General features: G+C 43.4%; 1 protein-coding gene across 1 annotated transcript in view; it reads left to right on the top strand.

Annotated features, from left to right (window-relative positions):
• Window positions 1–3,287: 3,287 nt before the first annotated feature.
• The window catches only part of Pon2 (paraoxonase 2), a 32,867-nt gene continuing 16,855 nt past the window's right edge, over window positions 3,288–19,299 (top strand). The window contains exons 1-2 of the mRNA XM_059257352.1: window positions 3,288–3,421; window positions 13,109–13,179. Of these exons, the coding sequence (XP_059113335.1) occupies window positions 3,348–3,421; window positions 13,109–13,179 (145 nt within the window). The 5' untranslated portion in view covers window positions 3,288–3,347. The remainder of the gene's footprint in view (window positions 3,422–13,108; window positions 13,180–19,299) is intronic.

Below are 19,299 nucleotides of genomic sequence, written 5' to 3'. Positions count from 1 at the left end.
AGCATACACAGTGGATGGCTGACAACCACCTGCAACTCCACTCCAGGGGATCGAGTGCCCTGTCTGGCATCCATGGACACCTGCGCACACGGGTACACAAACACGTATAACTAAAACAAGTCTTTCAAGCTAAGTAAGTAAAGCATGCTTTCTCTCAGATCCTCTGATATGTGTGCTGAATTCCAGAATGTTGTTCCCAGAGCAACAAGTCATCAACCAGCTCTGCGCTGACTGAAGTCAGCCAGTGGTTTTTTTTTTTTCTTTTTTTCTTTTTTTCTCCCAGCTGTTGTCCGGAAACACTGTGAGGGCAAGTCTGGGCTTGGTGAGAAATACTGTAAGGATCTACTTATTAGTGTCTCCCTAGACATTAAGAGTAGCACAGAATTAGGTAAATTTCGTGATATGTTACTTCATTTTACATGTGGGAAGGTGTTTTGCCTGGTTCGTGCCTCATAGTACATGAGGCATATTTTTATGTACTTCTTAGACTACCCAGGAATCTTCAAACAAGCTCTTAGACTTAAGCCAGGGTCTTAGGTAATAGTGCCACACCTTTCTAAATACTGATCATATTTGTGAGGTTCCTCTCCCTGATGATTCATGTTACAGATGATAGAATTCCATACCTGTCTGTCCAGTTAGTCATAAGCCTCATGTCAGAGGCTGTCAGTTAAGAGACCCATCAATGAGTTAGAAGAATTTGAGGGTATATTTTAGAGTCAGGGTGCTTGAGAAGGGAAGAAAAACACAAAGAAGAAAGGAAGGAAAAAGGAAGTAAGTTCAGAGCAGTTGATAAATTTGGATGAAGGGAAAAAAACACCTTAATTTCAAAGGAAATGTTGTTTTCTTCATTTATGAAGGTCAAAAGGCGTTAATGAAAGCTTGTTACCAAAGGAAGTAACAGCTTCATATAGTTCATTAGAGTTGTTACAAGTATCTTTAAATAACAGGTTTATCCTCATTTGAGGGGTTTTTTTTTCTATAAACATCTTTTATCTAGTCCAGACTAGTTTTCAACCCAATATTCTCCAGTCTCTGCCTCAGCCTCATGAGGGAGATTGCAGTCAGTCATCAACCCTGTGTAACACGAATCTAATAGGTCTTTTAATAAAAAACAAAACCAAAACAAAACAAAAAACCTGGAGCCAGCTATCAGGGTAAATGCTGAAAGATCAGAGAGACAAAGGAACAAGCCACTGCCATGTCTTACCTCTAGGACTCCTCAGCCTGAAAAGGCCTCTCTCCTGTCTCCTGTCTCCTGATGCCTTATATACCTTTCTCTTTCCAGCCATCACTTTCTTCTTAGTGCTGGGATTAATGGCGAGTGACTCCCAAGGGATTAAAGGTGTGTGCCACCACTGCCTGGCATCTACGTTTAATCTAGTGGTTTGTTCTATTCTCTGATCTTTAGAAAAAAATTATTAGAGTACACAATATATCACTACAACCCTGGCCCTTTGTCTTCATCCGAAAGAATGCTTCTAGATCTTTCTTATTTGATGTGTTAAAGATCACACTTAAGACAAGGGTGCCATTAAGGGCACAAGGTGGTTTCTATGCTAGGATTTGGAGGGGTATGGCATTATTATATATTTCTGTGGCATGAACTCATTTTAAAAACACTTCAGTGATCACATTTCAGTGCAACTGGTTTCTTTTGCAATCCCATGCATCCAATTGTGTGCACTAGCAAACATTATTTTGCAAAGGTGTCTGTAGTGGAGAGTGCATAAAAGATACAGCCTTTGGGACTTAGAACAGTTGTTCAGCTCTCCATCGGCCATTGGATACAACCCAGGGTCCCTCAGGGCTGGTCACAGATGTGTGGAGCAGAGAGATCTTTTTTCTTTTCCCTTTGGTGAGGGGCCAGGTACAAACTGGCATCTGCTTTTCCTTAATAGTTGGTTACAAAACAGAAGTTTGGCCTGATGTGGCAGCATATGCTGGTAATCCTCTTGAGGGTAAGGCAAGAAAGCCTCAAATTCAAGGTCAGCCTAGGCTACAATAATAAAACACTGTCAAAGAATGATGTTCTTTAAGAATCCACTGGTTTTAACTTCTGCATTAACTTCTGCAGGTGGCAATTAAACCCTGGAACAATTAGAAACTGATTTCAGATTATTGCAGTTACAGTCAGCAGCTGTCCCAATCTCAGTGTGTGAGCTCCCTTTTTATACCTTTTATTTCCTCATGAATATAAAAATATAAGTGTACATAAATATATGAGTATTAAAATGAAAAGGGAGAAAGAAGAGAAAATTTACTAATACTCAATGAATTCTGAGTTTGTGGGATTTTTGTCCAATATAAATCTTAATATAAAAGGATGTTATTCCACCTTTATAAACAGTCCAGAACTTTTTTTTTCCCCAACAATAAAGAAAAAGAAAAAGGAAAGAGCTATTTGAAACTATCATAGTTGGAGAGATGGCTGAGCATTAAGAACACTAGCTACACTTCCTGGGGTATTGGACACCCTTTTCTGACCTCTGTAGACATACATGCAAACAAAACATCCATGCATATGAAATAAAAAACCTAAACCAAAACATATTACTCTAGTCAGGGCCATGAGTGGCCCAAGCATTTGGAGGCAGGAGGATCAGAATTTCACTGCCAGCCTCGACTACATGAGACCTTGTTTTAAAAAACAAAAAGAAATAAAAAAAAAATACAACTTTAATATATGTTATACATTTAGTATATGATGTTTAATAAAACAAAAGGAAATAAAAAGTACAATTTTAATATATATTATATATTTAATACATAATGTTTAATCCATTTTCGACATCATTTAATATTAAATACATTTTGGATTTAAATGTAAAAATATTGCACACATATATCCAACAACCAAACTGTTCTGTGATTGTAGATGTGGCTCAGTATCTGCCTAATACGGACACGGTCCTGGGTTTGATTCCTAGTTTCTCAAAACCAAAAATAAAAAAAATAAAAATAAAAAAAATAAAAAATTTAAAAAAAAAAGAGGGAGGGAGGGAAAATCCCCCCAAACACCAAATCAAAACAACAGAAGCAAACCCCAAACTTAACTAAGACAAGAAAACTCCACAAAGGTCACCCTAAAGTTTCCCAGGGAGCTGAGCAGGTGCAGCCGGGCGAGCTTTGGCGGGGTGTTTGGACAGGAGTCGGCTTAGTCGGGTTCCCACGCCGGCATGTGCGGGTGTGCTCCGAGGCCGCGGCGGCGCCGGGCGGAGCCTGGGCTGCAGAGCCGGCGCTCGGGGCGGGGACCGGGCGCGGCCGCGCGCTCGGGGCGGGGAGCTGGCCCAGCGTCCCGAGCAGCCGGGCCAGGCCGGAGCCAGACGGCGGGCGGGTCCCGCGCCATGGGGCGGCTGGTGGCTCTGAGTTTGCTGGGCATCGGGCTGGCGCTGCTGGGCGAGCGGTTCCTGGCACTCAGGTAGGTGCTGCCGAGGACCCCGGGTCGCAGGTCCTCAGGTTGGAATGGCCCAGCAGCTTGTGGGGGCACCGGTGATCGAGCTTCCGCAGCTCGGGGAACCCGGCGGAGGGAAGAACTTTGGATCTCCACCGGTGTCCCATTCAGCCGTCCCAGCCCACTGCCACCACGACCTAGAGACTTTGTGAAAAGTTTCCTGGCCTTTGCTGGTGGCTAAGGAAGTTGCTCTGCCTAGGCGGACAAGTGCGAGCTTTGCAAATTTCCCAAGGGCAAACCCAGTGCTTTAATTTGAAAACAAAACTATTACTCATGCGTGGACGCTCTAATTATACAGTTTTATTTCAGGTCACTGGTGCTGTTCTCCGCCGGAACCCATCCCTCCCCACCATAATAGTTGGGGAAACTTCAGCGCTCTAGTCTTGGCTCTGGAGATCAAAGACGCTTGACAGAGGCGGCTACTGTTCTTACATCATTTCCTTATTTATTCACCAGAGCTCCAGGAGCACGAGCGAGCGAGCGATTGCTAGATTTTAACTACAGCGAAAACATTCTGGGTAGATATCATGCTTTCAAATTACCAATTCAAACTTTATAAGCCTCTTGCAAAAGAGTTCCAGAACAGTTGAACGCCTTCTAGGTAATAGGTACACCTTTGCTCCAGGTTCCTGTAGAGAACTGGAAGCCCTAAGTGAAGTCCTTTCCGATACAGGAGAAAACTATCGTAACTGGCTATCCCAAACAGGAAAATCCCTTTCTAGAGTTAAAGAGAAAGGTTGCGGTCTTCCGGAGGTGTTCTGGAAGGAGGAAGGGCATCGATCTGACAGCTATGGTCGGTGAAGGAGGCCAGCCCCCTGTGGCAAACGCAGCGCCCGCAAAGGGGCCATATTAGGGAAGGCTGTAGAGCAGCAACCACAGGGCAGCGTGAAGTCGGATGAGAAGGGCGGGGCAAACCTGGAGGGTACCTTTGAGGTGGCAAAGTTGGGCTCTCCCTGATGGGCAGCAGGGAGGTGTTAGTGCTTATTGGTTGTTTAGTATCAAGCTGATCTAAGGAGTTGTGCGTTGTACAAATGAGCCTGAAGCAGAGCAATGGATGTTAGGATATCCTGGAGATGGCCAAGTGGCACCACGTGACAAATTCTAATTCAGTTGGTCCAGGAGGGGCCTAGGCCTTCAATTTTTTTTTTTTTTTTTAAGGTGAAGTCTCACTGTGTATCCTCTATTTTGAAGCCCAGTCAGTCTCGAAACTCAGGATTCTTGGTCTCCTGCCTTGCGGCTATTACAGGCACACACCATCACCATCCACAGGATTTTCTTTTCTTTGACGTATAGTATAGCTCTTTCCTAAAGATCTGCAGTGCAGCTCAGTGACACAGCACTTGCCCAGCATGCATGAAGCTCGGGGTTCCCGCCCCAGCACCACGGTACGAAATCGAAACACAGACCCCACCCTTCTCTTGATAATCCTGTGTATTGTATGCTGCTACTGGACTGGATGTGGGAAAAAGAGTTAAAGAATCACAGAAGGCTGATAAAGGAGACCCAGACTGCGTCTCCAGGAATGAGCAGCAAGGCCAAAGTAATAGTACAGCTTGCAAGATAATTCCAATGTCCCCTAGCTGCAGCTTCCCTTGGTGATAAGGCAGTGTGAAGAGCGTGTGGAGGTGGGAGCATTGAACAAGGAGGGGTGCTTATGCCCGTGGTAGGGAACGGCAGTGTTGGCCTTCTTTGTAATGCTTCTGCAGAACATTCATGCATTAGATCAGTGTGGGCCATGTTCTGGTTTTGATCGATATAAGTATACATACTTATGGGCTACAATGTTCATGTTTCGACATATAAGACCTGTGATGATAAGCACCTTGAGCACTGCTCTGTTTTTTGAGATGCAGACAGTAAAAACCCTTCCTTTCTAGATGGAAGCATCCACTGTTGTTAGTCACGGTCGCTGCGCTGCTGAAGACAGCGGAACTCCTTGCCCCTGCCTTTTATCCCAGTGCTGTACCCTCTGGCCAATGCCTCTGCCACCACTGGCTCATCCTTAGCCTTGGTAACCAGTTACACTTCAACTTCTATTAGTCTTCACACTTATCTGTGAGTTTTCCCATTTTCCTTCCTTGCTTCCTTCCTTTTCTTCCTGACATCCTTCCTTGGCTGTCCTCAAACTCGCTCCTTAGACCAGGTTGGCTTGAACTCACAGAGATCCGCCTGCCTCTGCCTCCTGAGTACTGGGTTTAAAGGTGTGCACCACCACCCACCACAACTGGCTCCTTCCTGGCTCTTTAAGACAGGGCCTCTCTCTCTCTCTAGCCCAGACTGGCATCTGTGTCATGAAAATCTTGTTTCAGTCTCCTCAGGACTAGATTACTGACATGCAACACCTTGCTTCTCCGTTATCCTTTTCTCTCACTGAATAGCATGACATTGTATCCATTTTACATGTCTACCGCATTGTCCTTTCCCATCTATCTTTGCTAGGCCCTTAGGGAGTTTCCATTTGGGAGCTGTTGTGTATATGCTGGGAAGCTATCACAATGCAAGTATCTCTACAGTCTGAGTTTCATTTCCTTTGGATCTATATCCAGTACTGGGATTGCTGGATCCTATACAGTACTTATACTTAAATACATTTTAAGGCATCTCCATATTGTTTCCACAGTGGTGTAACATTTAACATTATCACCCACAATTTCAAAAAAAAAAAAGAAAAGAAAAGAAAAAAAATGTTCTCTTTCTGAACAGGGTGCATAGCTCAGTGGTAGAGTGTCAGCCTATGTGGGACCATGTGTTTAATCTCCAGTCTAAAGATGTGCCCACTATTACTTTAGCTCCCTTTGGTAGCAGTCATTCTAACTAGTGAGACAGTACCTCTTGGAGAGCTCCATTTGCATCTTGTGATGGTTAATGACATTGGTTATTTCTTCACAAGCACGTTGGCCAACACTTGTCTTCTAAGAAATCTCTACTCAGGGCTTTGGCTTATTTGGGTTTTTGTTGGCTTGTGCTGCTTGGTTTTGCTAATGCGTTGTGCAAGTTTCTTACAGGTTTGGGCTGTTATCAAATGTATCTCCGATGCATCCTCCCTTTCCGTGGGTTGTGTCCCGAATCTTTTGGTTGGTTGTTTCATTCGACAGAAGCTTTCCAGCTGGATGTAGCCTCTTGTTTCTGTTTCCTGTGCTTTTGAGGTCTTGAGACTTCAGTGATTTTGTGCCGTCCGTTCAGCTCTCAGCGTTAAGAATAAGACACAAAAATTCCTGGGCTCATCCAGTCATCACTAATAGTTAAATCATTAATGTTTCCACGAGATGAATTTTTCTTAGTCATTAGTCAACTTTCCCCCTGTTCTTGCTGACCTTAAAGTCCAACGTTTAAGTCCCTTTGAGTGACAATTATAGTTACAGATTTATGAAAAGTAAACACAGTCAACAGCTAGTGTGGCTGGGGAGATGGCTACTGGTGAGTGCTGGGAGTGCAAGCACAAAGACCTGAGTTTGAATCCAAAGTACTCACATAAAAATCCGACAGGGCCGTGCATGCCCATAACCCCAGGCTGGCTCTCGGTAATATGGTGGAGAGCAACAGAGGAAGAAACCCATGGTCCTCATATGATTTCTACATGTATGCACATGGGTGCATACATCCACATCCACGCATCCACAACGCACACACACTACACCACACACACACACACACACACACACACACACACACACACAAACACTCACACACACACTGAATGCACAGGATAGGTAATTTACAACTTGGTGCGAACTTTCTTTACAAAACCCTGACTGAGATAAACTTTTATGAATAGTGATTTTGTGCCTGGTGACTTGGTGACTTCATTGGATAGTTGAAGCTCCAAATGGGATGATGTGAGAATAGGATGGGGGAGATCAGTGTTGTGTAGATTGTTCCCTGTCCCAACCCCCCCAAAACAAACGTGTTTACCAGTTAAGTTGGGTTTCATATAAATAGAGAACCATTTTGTGTGTGTATATATGCTATATGTATGTTTGTACATGTATGAATTTGTGTGTGCACACACACACACTCAGAGGTTGAAGGTGGACACTGAGTGTCTTCCTCAACTACTGGCCAGTAGACTCCATGGATTCCAGTGTCTCTGTCACCCTAGAACTGGGATTTCAGACCTGTGCTACTGTGTACAACTTTCACATGGGTGCAAAGGACCAAGCTCAGGTCCTCATGTTGGTACAGGAAACACTTTACCAATGAGCCATCTCAGCAGGCCCTGTCATTCTTAGCAATATACATATAACATATTTTTAGTGTAAGCATGCAGTTTGCGATGACATCATTACACTAAGGACAGGTCTGACTAGGTACCCTGTATTAGTATGGTGTCCGTGTAACTGAAGCATAGCTTGAGTCTCCTGCCTGCAGTGTGGTGACAAGATCAAATGCAGCCTGCTCCTCTCAGACCCTACTTCAAAGAACAGGGTGCTCCGAGCTCCCTGTTGGAAAGGCTTTTCAGAGCAAGCTGGCTGCTTTGTGCTGCTCCTTTTGCTCTATCTAGTCCCTTCTATCTGCTTATTCAATTATTAAAAATGGGACTTTGGCTGTCAAGCTGTTTTCTCTCCCAGGATGCCCACTTAAATTTCAACTTGCATTTTAGATAAACAATGGATAAATTTTCATTAAGTTTGTCCCCAATGGATAAATGTCATTGAAGTTGTCTTTTATCCCGCTGAGCTGTGGCTGGCTAAGGTTCCCCAGGGAAGATTGCCACCCTTTCTGCTCCTCCCTTTTTGGGCAACAGAGGAGAAAGTAGAGGTAGGCCGGCACTCCCAGGCTAGTTGCTGCCTGTTGCAGAGACAGACATGGACGAGTCGTGAGACTTTAGTACACCAGAGAACAAAGCGTGGCCAGGAACCCCAAGACACAAGTCTCAACAGTTTGCTTGGATGCTTGTACCTTTAAAACTTTAAAAAATGTTATTGTTGTCATTAGTGTGTGTGTGTGTGTGTGTGTGTGTGTGAATGTACTCGGAGGACAACTTCTGGGAGTTGGTTCTGCCCATCTACCTTATGTTCAGGTCAAGACTGAGTAGCAGGGACTTCTGTCCACTGAGCCATCCCAGCAGCTGATGCCGGACGCCTTTTATCATAACTCTAACAGGAAAGTTCTAGAGTTCCCTTCAGACCCCTTCAGAAGGGGCAGCCTTTTTATTTCTGTCTTTGCCATCCTCATCATCATCATCATTTATTGTGTGACTACAATGTGCTGCTCACTTTGTCCAGAGTCTTCTTGGGTGGGGAGATGGCTCAGTAAAGTGGCCACTGGGCAACCATGAAGATTTGAGTTCAGGTCCCCAACACCACATAAAAGCCACCAATGTGAGTGTCTGTCTATAAACACAGCACAGACTTAGAGTGAGGAGAAGGTAACCCTGAATGAAGCTCATTAGCAAGCTAGTTTAGCTAATCAGTGAGTTCCAAGTCCAGTGGGAGCTCTTCTTTCAAAAAATTATGTGGACAGCTATTGAGGTAGTCAACTGAGATTGACTGCTGGCCTTCACCCATGCATGTACAGATACATACACACATACCCCCAACACACATGCACCATACATGCATACACGTGCATTAAATAAGAGTAGAACTTCGTTATGTTAGGCAATAAATAAGTAAACTTTAAAAGGAAAAAAAAAATACAGGTTTTCATGTCGCCCAGGTTAGCCTCAAATTTCCTATGTAGCCCGAGATGGCTGGTCTTGGGCTTTAATGTCTGGTCTTCCTGCCTTTATCTACTGAGTCCTGGAATTACAAGCTTGTGCAGGCAAGCCTAGTTTATGCCAACCTAGGGGCCGAACTCAGGGATTTGTGTGTGCCAGGCAAGCCCTCCACCAGCTGATCTACGTACCCCAAAGGTACATTGATTGACACTTGAGGAGAACATCCTTTTGCTTTTGTGCCTTCACTGTCTCCTTAGATAGATACTTTCCTTTCTCTGATTCGCATGTAAATAACTGACTTCTGGAGAGATTAGCTGGTGAGTCCAACTGGGAATTCCTTAGGGCTGTGTCTGTGCTCTTCAGTTTCTAGTACCCGATGGCCCAGTTCCCGCAAAGCTTCCTGGCTTCCCCATGATTGAACGAAATTCCCCAGGTTTACATGCCTAAGAACAAATTTCAGTTACCTAGTGTAAGCATTGCAGGGGCCGTAGGGGCAAATTCCAAAGGGCTTTCTAAGTCTGTGTATAGAAGATAAAACTCCTTTTTATATACGTGTGTACACAGAAGATAAAGCCCTGTCAACTTTTTTAAATTCAAAGGCAGAGAGATATGGTGAAGAGAAAAAGTCTGGTTGGTTGTTGCAGGGTTCCCTTTACCCAGAGCACATTGCACCATTGTGTAGCATGTCTTACTGCTCCCTGTCTTCAGGTAGGATGACAACAGCCCTCTGTCCAGATCCAGTCTAGGTAGGACCTGCTGTCTCCAGAATGAAAAAGAGATTGATTTCTTGTCAATGACTGTCATTTAAGAGTTCCTGGTTCGTAGCCAGATAGCCCAAATCCACAGACAGTGCTGCTTACCCTACACCCTGGACTAGTCATTTTACTTCTGTGTTGAGAGAATCACATGGGACTCAAACAACTAGATTATTTGTATATTTGTGTGACTTAACCCTTCACTCTCGACTTTACATCCTCATTCCCCTTAGGAGTGCAGAATGCCTGCAGTTGAAGCAAGCATTATGTGTGTGTCCCGGTTGTAGAGGAAGAATGGAGGGTAGCTGGATTTCTTGTTGTGTTGTCCCCACTAGGGAGATTTTTTTTTTCAAAACTTAACTCCTTTGAATACACCTACATAAAAGGTCATGGGTCTTCCCACCTCTCCCGTGGGAAGACCATGGAAGAAGCGTGAAAAGTGGAGGTGGTGTTGGTTCTGGGAAGCCGTAGCATCTGGGGTAGATAGAATATATATTCCAGTCGCTAGCGGAGGCAGAGAGCCCTTCCAGGGAAAATGACCTCCTGGGGCAACTGGGCCATGGAGGATTTAAGCAAATCTCCTTCTCCTTTTCTAATGAAGGAGAGCCAGGGGAAAATTCTTTGGTTAACTAACAGTCACACTCAGCTCTCCTGTGACTCTACAGTATTATCACTAGATAGATTGCATCTATAGCGATGGCACAGTGCACCTAACCTAGATGAAGATGGCCCTGTTTAGTAACAGTGCATCAGAACCTGCTACCTGGAATAAATTACATTTAGTTGCACAGTTTCTCAACTTAATAGTCCTCCAGCTCTCCTTTGAGAAGGTTGACGAGCATTGTTTCATCCCCAGTTGTATATAGTGTAGCAGGTTTCATCAGCAAGTTGTATAAAATCAGCATCCACGACAACACAGGACGCTTACTAGAACCCGTTGATTAAATGCATCTCCACATCTCCACATCCCACAATGCCGTCGGTGGGATCTGGAAGTTTTCTAGGCTCCTCCTTACTGTATCTGTGAAGAAGACTGAGACCTACAGGGACCCACTGACCTGCCTGCCAGGGGTCATGGATGTAGTACTGATAACCCAAGAACCCAGATCTCTTCACCTTTGTCTGAGAAAAGAACCGAGAGAAAAGCCAAGGCTCTCAAACAAACAACTGCAAGGAAGCTTGCCTCCGTCTCTCTGAGTTGGTTTTATCGTATGTTGGATGGGGCTGATGGTACCCAGTTCACCGGGTTAGTTGAAGAATTGAATGAATTCACTGAGGTATATCGGATAAAACAGTGACCAATGTAGATCCACGGCAAATTATAGCTATTTTTCCTTCCTTCAATCGCCGTGACCACTGGCATCAATTTTATCGGTACCGTTCTTGCGACAGCCGCTTCAATTATTTGTACCTCTTTTTGTTGTTGCTATTTGCTTCTTAAACTGCTCTAGGAACACCTAGGACTGAGATTCATTATATTCTATTGCATTCGTTTTTAAACTTTTATTTATTTAATGTATCTTTTATTGCCTTTACATACTCACAGAGTATTTATTTGCTTTATGGCTGCATTTCAAGGAATATAATGTTATTTGATTGCATTATTTTTGTGTTGGCACCAGAAAGATGGCTCAGAGGGTAAAGTGCTTCCTGTACAAACCTGACGTGTGAATTCTATCCTCAGAACCCATTAACGGTGGGAGGAGAGAACCAAATCCACAACAGTGCCCTCTGACCTCCACATATTGTAAGACCTGCTTGCATCCCCCCAACACACACATTATCCTCACAAACATTAATAATACATTTAAAGCATTTTTCTGTAAACTTTACATATGCTATGAACGGCCACGTGTAGTCGGCACCATCCTGTAGGTTCTGGGTTATCTAGGCCCAGGCCTCCTTCCTGTTGCCTAAGGCCCTTCTTCAGGCCTGGGAGGCAGAAGCCGTCAGAGACTAGGACAGAGGAGCACAAAACAAATTGTTACTTTGACTCTTAAATGTATGGAAACCAGGTTGGAAGTGTAACATTCCCTGTCAGTTTGCAGGCTGCAGAACAGAGACAGAGGATGAGAACACAGGAGGTGGGTGCAGAAAGCCGAGAGTATGTGGCCTTCAAAATAAAAGTTTCCATGTGTGCTGGCTCAGACTGCCTGGCAGGCCTCAGGGGCGGAAGGGAAGTAGGAGATAACCACCTAGTCCCCAACATTCCTTTATTATTACTTTGGAGTCTTCCTTAAACAACCCCACAACACACACATGCACTTGAGCAAGTAATTCTGTTAGTTACAGATGTGACTGCTGTTCTCCAAACTTCTAATCCCCAAAAATATTATCAAAAGGATGGAGACTTTCTAATTCCTTAATAACTGTTCCTGAGTCTCTGCTGTGTGTCAGGCTCTGACAAATTGCTAGTATCTTTTAAAGTTTTTAATGCTGGAGACATCCATGCATCACAGGCTGGTCTCAATCTCTCTACATCCTCCGAGGATGAACTCAGACTACCGATCCTTCTGCCTCCACCTCCTGAGTGCTGGGATTGAAGCCATGTGCCACCACACTGAGGAGCACACTCAAGGCTCTGTGTGAGTCAGGAAAGGGCTCTACCCATGGTGCCACATCCTCAGCCTTTTCTTTCTTCCTTTTTGAAATTGCATTCATATTTTTACTTTGTACATGTGCCAGAGTGAGAAGGATACCAATGTAGAGGCAGAGGACAACTTGTGGCAATGCTTTCCCCTTCCACCAGGTGAGTCCGGGGGATGGAAGTCAGGTGGCCAGGCTTGGCCGCAGGCACCTTTACCCACTGAACCATCTCACTGTGAACCCCACCTCTCCAGCCCTTTCCTCTTGGTAGCTTCTCCCCACAGAGGGAAACTCACTGCCATTTTTCATCACTTGGATCCTCAGTAGAATGATGGGCTTCTGGCTGAACATCTGCCCTCCCTTCCCGAGATAGAGCCATGAGACTACAGAGCCGGTGCTCTGTTTATATTTTTCCAGGAAATTGCAAGCGTGTGTTATTTATTGAATTCACAGCTCTGTCTTTCAACCCTGCCCATGTGGAGAACTAAGTGCCCCATGAAATTAATGTTGTTTCTTGTGCTTTGTATGTTCCTACATGCATTTTCACCCCATCTCTCTCATCTCCTTTATGGCTTGCTCTATGCCACTTAAAAACCTTTCTGAGATGAAGCAGGAAACACATACACAAATAGTTCTCTTTTGTTTTTCCACCAGAAATCGACTCAAAGCCTCCAGAGAAGTAGAGTCTGTAGACCTTCCAAACTGCCACTTGATTAAAGGAATCGGTATGTATGAGAAGATGCTTGCGGTTCACGGTACCGTCTGGTGCTCGCTGGCAGGTGCTGTCTATGTCTCTGCTGTCATTCAACAGTTATTAGTACAGCTCATTCTTTGGCCCATTCTTTTTGATCTTAGGTTTCCTGTATTTCTTCTTTCTTGGGCCATTTCATTGTGTATATGTTTATTGTTTGATCTCTGGTTCCCTTGGGGACTTCTTTAAATTGTTTATATAGTTATATAGTTAAAACTTTATATGCCCCCTGCAGTCTATGTTCTGATATCTTAGTGGTCAACTAGTGGTGGGAATTTGGAAGGAAGGTGTATTCTGCATAAGTAGGAACAGTATTGATCTTGCTCACCGTTCTGTCACCAACATCTCGTCTTCTCCCTGAAAAATTTTTGGGAGATTTATTAAGGCAACTCCAGTCAGTAGAGCATGGGATTCTTAATCCCAGGGTCATGGGTTCATGGCCCACATTGGGTGCCAGATATTGGGGAATTTATTAAGGCAACTCCATGTAGTTAAAAAGGAGGCTTATTTTGGGGTAACTTACAGCCAGTAAAGGGGTTGGTTACAGGATCCAGGAGAGGTGAAGTGCAGTCCAGTGGTGTTCTCTGGAGAACTCTGCTGGGTCTATCATCCAGCATCCAGGATCACAAGGAACCAAGAGACCTGGCACATCCAGACCTCGGGTCTTAAGGGCTCCCATCTTGGCCCTGCCCCAGGGGCAGGTCATAGGTAGGCATGACAGTTACCAGAAGCCTCACTAGGGGTAGTACTTCCAGGTCAAACCTGGAACAGCTACTCACTTCTTCAATTGATGCTTACTATTATTTATTGGAAACAACAACAGCAGCAGGGTGTTAGTTACTTTTCTGTTTCTGTGAAGAGACACCATGACGAAGGCTACCTATAAGAGAAAACATTTAATTAGAGGCTTGCTTACAGTTTCAGAGTTAGTCCATGGCCATCATGACCAGGACTGCAGAAGCATGCAGACCGCCATGTCACTGTAGCAGTAGCTGAGATCTAACATTTGATCCACAATTTGCAGAAAAATGGGCCTGCTTTTGAAACCTCAAAGCCCACCCTTAGTTACACACCTCTTCTAACAAAACCACACCTCCCAACCTTTTGTAACCACCTTCTCTAACTGGGGACCAAGCATTCAAACGTACAAGCCTATGGGAGCCGTTCTCATTCAAACCACCAGAAGAGCAACAACAAACTCTTATTTAATCTTCTTAGCTGTGAACACAGAAGGCAGAGCAGATACTCAGGGTGGGTCCTGCCCTCCTGACTCTAGGTAGGATGTGGCATGGTGTCCAAGTCTCAGGGGCAGCTTCTAAGAACAGCTCGGGTCTTCAGCAGCCAACGAGGGATCTGTACAGGCGCAGTGGGCCTCTCCACCTTCTCTGTAGTTTCCTTCAGGGCAGAGTCCCTGTCTTGTTGGTTTTTACCTTTGCCATCTACCAAAGTCCCCAGGAGTCAGTAGATTCTTAGTAATTACTTTTAACTTATCAACAGGTGACAGAAGTGCTGGCTTTTCTTAACGGCAGCCCATGGTGTGATTAGAGAGAGTCAGATGTCAGAACACCTTGTTTCCTGCTCTGGTCCTGCTACACACACTGCAGCATGAACATGGGCAAAGCTTGGGCTTCCTGTTCGTTACTTATAGTGTTGACTTTGAAGATTTTTAGACTCAAAAACTCTTGGGCTTTTTTAAAGAATACTCTAAGAGCTGTAGTGTGGAAGTAAGTAACATTGTGCCCCTTCTAGCCTTTGTGAGACAGCATCTGGCCATGGGAGAGAAAGTTGGATTTTGTTCAAAGCAAATTAAAATTGATCTTGTGCAGAAGTGTCCTGCTCCTTATAGCCAATAACACTGTTAATAAGTTTGAATATTTCTGAATCAGAGTTTTTCACTTAATACTATGTTTTGGCCAATTCTATCCACATAACTACCTTCCTTTTTAATAGCTGAACACTACTCTCTGTGAGAAGTTCATATAAACATTTTGTGTTCAAATGCAATCTAAAGTGGCAAACAGAACAGTCTTCAGCAAACTTCATTCTTTCTCAGGGGCAGCTCTAGAGATTCCCCCACAGACTTAGTGCACGTGCAGGTCAATATATACATGACTGTTGTCAGAAATGGCATCCTAATGATCTGTTGTCCTTCCGGCAGCACCATGAATTGGAGTATGTAGATTTATTTCTCAGGTTTGTACAGGTGTCTGTATGCACAGTTTTGTGTGTGTGTGTGTGTGTGTGTGTGTGTGTGTGTGTGTGTACACGTGCTTGTGAGTGTGCTCCTGCACTCATTCACAGGTGAATGTGTGTGTGTGGGGGGGGGCATTTGTGTGTATAGGTGTGCAGGCTACAAGACAAGCTCAGCTAATGTTTCTTAGGTGCTATCTACCTTGCTTTTCTTCATTTTGTTTGGAGACAGTAGTTCTCATTTGCCTAGACAGGATCGAACTCAGGTTTCTATGTCAGCAAGACAAGCACTTTATCACCTGAGCTATGATGACCCAAGTCCCACCTCGGCCTTTCTTTTGTTGTTGTTTTGTTTACTTTGGGGGGGTTGTTCATTTGTTTGCTTGTTTTTGTTTGAGATATAGTCTATATAGCCCTGACTAGCCTGGAACTCACCATATAGACCAGGCTGGCCTCAAAATGCTTGTTTGGCCTCGAATCATAGAATATTTCCATGTTCTATGATTTATTTGTTAAGTTTCCTTTTAATGCACATTTGGTATGTTGTGAGGCTTTTTGTTTCTTTAAATTTTTAAAAAGTATGTTTTAACCATCTGAAGTATAAAATTCAGTAATGTTAAATGTATTTTCATTATCAGAGAACTTATACTTTATGCCAAGCTAAACTGGAACTCACTTTTGTAGCTCAAACTGACCTTGAACTCATAAAAATCCTTCTGGGCCAGGAGGTGGTGGTGCACTCCTTTAATCCCAGCACTTGGGAGGCAGAGGCAGGCAGATCTCAGTGAGTTCAAGGCCAGCCTGGTCTACAAAGCAAGTTCCAAGATGGTCAGGACTGTTATACACAGAAACCTTGTCTCAAAACAACAACAACAACAAAATTTTTCTGCTCCTGCCTCGAAAGTACTGGTATTACAAGTATGGGTTCCCATGCTGGGCTTTAAGGCTGAAAAAAAGTCTATTGTATATATGTGCCACATTTGTTTACCCATTGGGCTGCTCCTAATTATAACCTCTTACCTTACCTTATAATTTCCTGCCCAGATTACAGAGCATTTCCAGAGGAATTTTATCTTAATTATTAATTCAGCAAAGGAATTCTATAGACTACCTAGAAACAAACAAAAAAAAAGGTGGGGCAGGATATTTATTTTGATTAAGGTACCTAATATTTTAAAACTGAAGGAATGCCTGATGTAGACTAGCACACCCTATTTCCAGGACATAAAAAAGGAGAAGAAAAAAGTGAAAAGGAAGGGGGAAAAGATGGAAGTGGGAAAGAGGAGAAAATCAAACAAATATTGAACTAAATATCAAATTGGGAAATCCAGTGGCTGGTCAACTTTCCAACCAACTTTCAAGGGGAATTGTGCACAAGATTTCCATTACATTCTTTCTGTCAAAGATATTATAGAGCTACCTCAGTCTACAAAGTTATGCCTTATTATTAAATATTTACATGAAACATATTAACCCTCAAACTTTCTAACTAAGTAACTTATTTTATCCTGTTCGGTCAGAGTATATAAGGAACATCAAATGAAACCTTGTTTGTTTATTATATCAAACATAAATATTTCATATTATTTTCCTTTATTAACTTTTTAATGATAAATGTTTATGTTTCTTTGGGGGTACAGTATTATAATTTTATACATATATGTGATTGGCAATGATTAAATCAAATGAATCAGATTTCCATCTCTTCAGATACTACTACTACTACTAAGTGTTGAACATCTTCAAACTTTCCCGTCTTTGTTATTTTAAAGGACCTACTTAGTGGGTATAGACCGAACTTACTCTACTGTGCTATAGAACATCAGGACAACATCCAACCCTGTTTTGGTATGAACTGTTCAGTCTGCTATTCCCCTGCCTCCTTGTCTTCCCAGCATCTAGTGACCCATGTTATAGTCTATTTCTGTGTGACAAACGTTTTTTTAGCTTCCACGACTGAGTAAGAACAGGTTACCTCTTCTCTTTCTGAGCCTGGTTGTTCTGACAACACAAAATCTTCCAGGTCTAGTCTTGTTGCTGCAGATGAGAGGAGACTGTCCTTTGCCTCTTCGTTTTCGTTGTAGAGAGGTTTTTGGTTTGGTTTTGGTTTGGGGGACAGGCTCACGGTGTAGGCCAGGTTGGCCCAACAGTTATTGTTTACCTCCATCTAGCCTCAAACTCACGATCTTGAGTGCTGTGATTACAGCCGGCTCAAGACTTCATCCTTTTATATAGAATAATGTTCTAATATAACTACAAATGAGGTCTACCAAATGTGTTAAGTCTACATCCATGGGTGGACATCTTGATTGAGTCTATCTCTTATCGTTGTAAGTATCGCTGCAATAGCATAGTCATACAGATAGGTCTTTGATTTAATGACTGCATTTCTTTGCATATCTACCCAGTAGAGGGATTGCTAGATCATAGGTAGTTTGCTTCAGTGAACCTCTGCACTGCTGTCCACAATGGCTATATTATTTATACACACACACACCCCACCACCTGCAGCAGGTAAGACTTCCCCTTTCTCTGCATCTGCACCAACATTTCTTAGTTTGGGGGTCTTTTTAATTAGAGCCATTCTAAAGGAGTGAGATATATCTTATCTTACTGTAGTTTAGACTTGTACTTCCTTAATAATTAGATATTCAACTTTTTTGTTGGCTCTTTGTATGTCTTCTTTCGATAAATATTTACTGGGGACAGTTGCCCATTTTTCAGCTGGATTTTGTATTTTGGTGTTTGGTTTGGTTTGGTTCCGGGATTATCTGAATTCTATTTTTTTTTTTTAAGATTTATTTATTTATTATGTATACAGCATGGATGACTGCAGGCCAGAAGAGGGCACCAGATCTCATTGCAGATGGTTTTGAGCCACCATGTGGTTGCTGGGAATTGAACTCAGGACCTCTGGAAGAGCAGTTAGTGCTCTTAACCTCTGAGCCATCTCTCCAGCCCGATTATCTGAATTCTTTATGCATTCTGCACACTAACTCCTTTTCAGATGAGCAGCTGATGCACATGTCCTCCTGTTCTTTGCATTTTCTCTTCACCTTGCTGAAAGGTTCCTTACATAAATCAGTGATCATTGTTGCTCTTTCGTTTGTATGTTTGTGAATAGATACTTAACAGAGGGACTTCTGTCTTTAGGAAATGTTTCACGTTTTGGTAATCATCACTGAATTACCATCAAGTTGACAAAACTGATAATGCCACCAATTTATAACCACACTAAGTCCCAACAGCATTTATAGTAATTTCCCAGCAAAAGCTAAGTCTCTGTGTTAGCACAGAGTTTCTCTGCAGGTGTGCTGCTGACCCCATGTTCTTTTCATGTCTTTCTCATGAGTCTGTCCCCTTTTCTTCATTGCTGTCTTCGTACTTTCCTAGCTCCTTCTCCCTGCTCTGAATAGTTCTCATGGGGCTTCTCCTTCTTAGTACCGTCCAGACATTTAAGGGGAGCACCCAGACTCAGGGTCAAAAGCCAGGCCGACTTGATTTCTGCTGGATGATGCAGCCAGTTCTAGAACTGAAGGTTTTGTGGAGTCCCAAGTAATCCAACAACTTACTTTATCCTGCCTCCTGGCAAGAATAGAAGAGAGAGAGAGAGAAAGAGAGAGCGCCTCAGAACTGATCTGGCAAGACCCAAGAGACATCTATGAAGGGTGTTGGACAAGAGTGGGAGGCAGGGTCACTGAACTCTTTGGTTACTTTTGCTATTGAGTTAATAATTGTCACATTATTGAACAGCCCTTGGCTCTGTGAAGACCACCTTCTGTGATTTTCAGTCTCAGAGAAGACAACAGGGCACACTCAGACACATTACTGGACAAACTGCCAAATGTGTTCCTGTTACAGCTCACTGGAATGGAGCGTGCCTCTGAGGAGAACAAGCCCAGTA

Source organism: Peromyscus eremicus, chromosome 3 (genome assembly GCF_949786415.1).
Source record: "Peromyscus eremicus chromosome 3, PerEre_H2_v1, whole genome shotgun sequence".
In the NCBI taxonomy this organism is placed as follows: domain Eukaryota; kingdom Metazoa; phylum Chordata; class Mammalia; order Rodentia; family Cricetidae; genus Peromyscus; species Peromyscus eremicus.
This window is presented reverse-complemented; position numbering and strand designations above follow the sequence as displayed.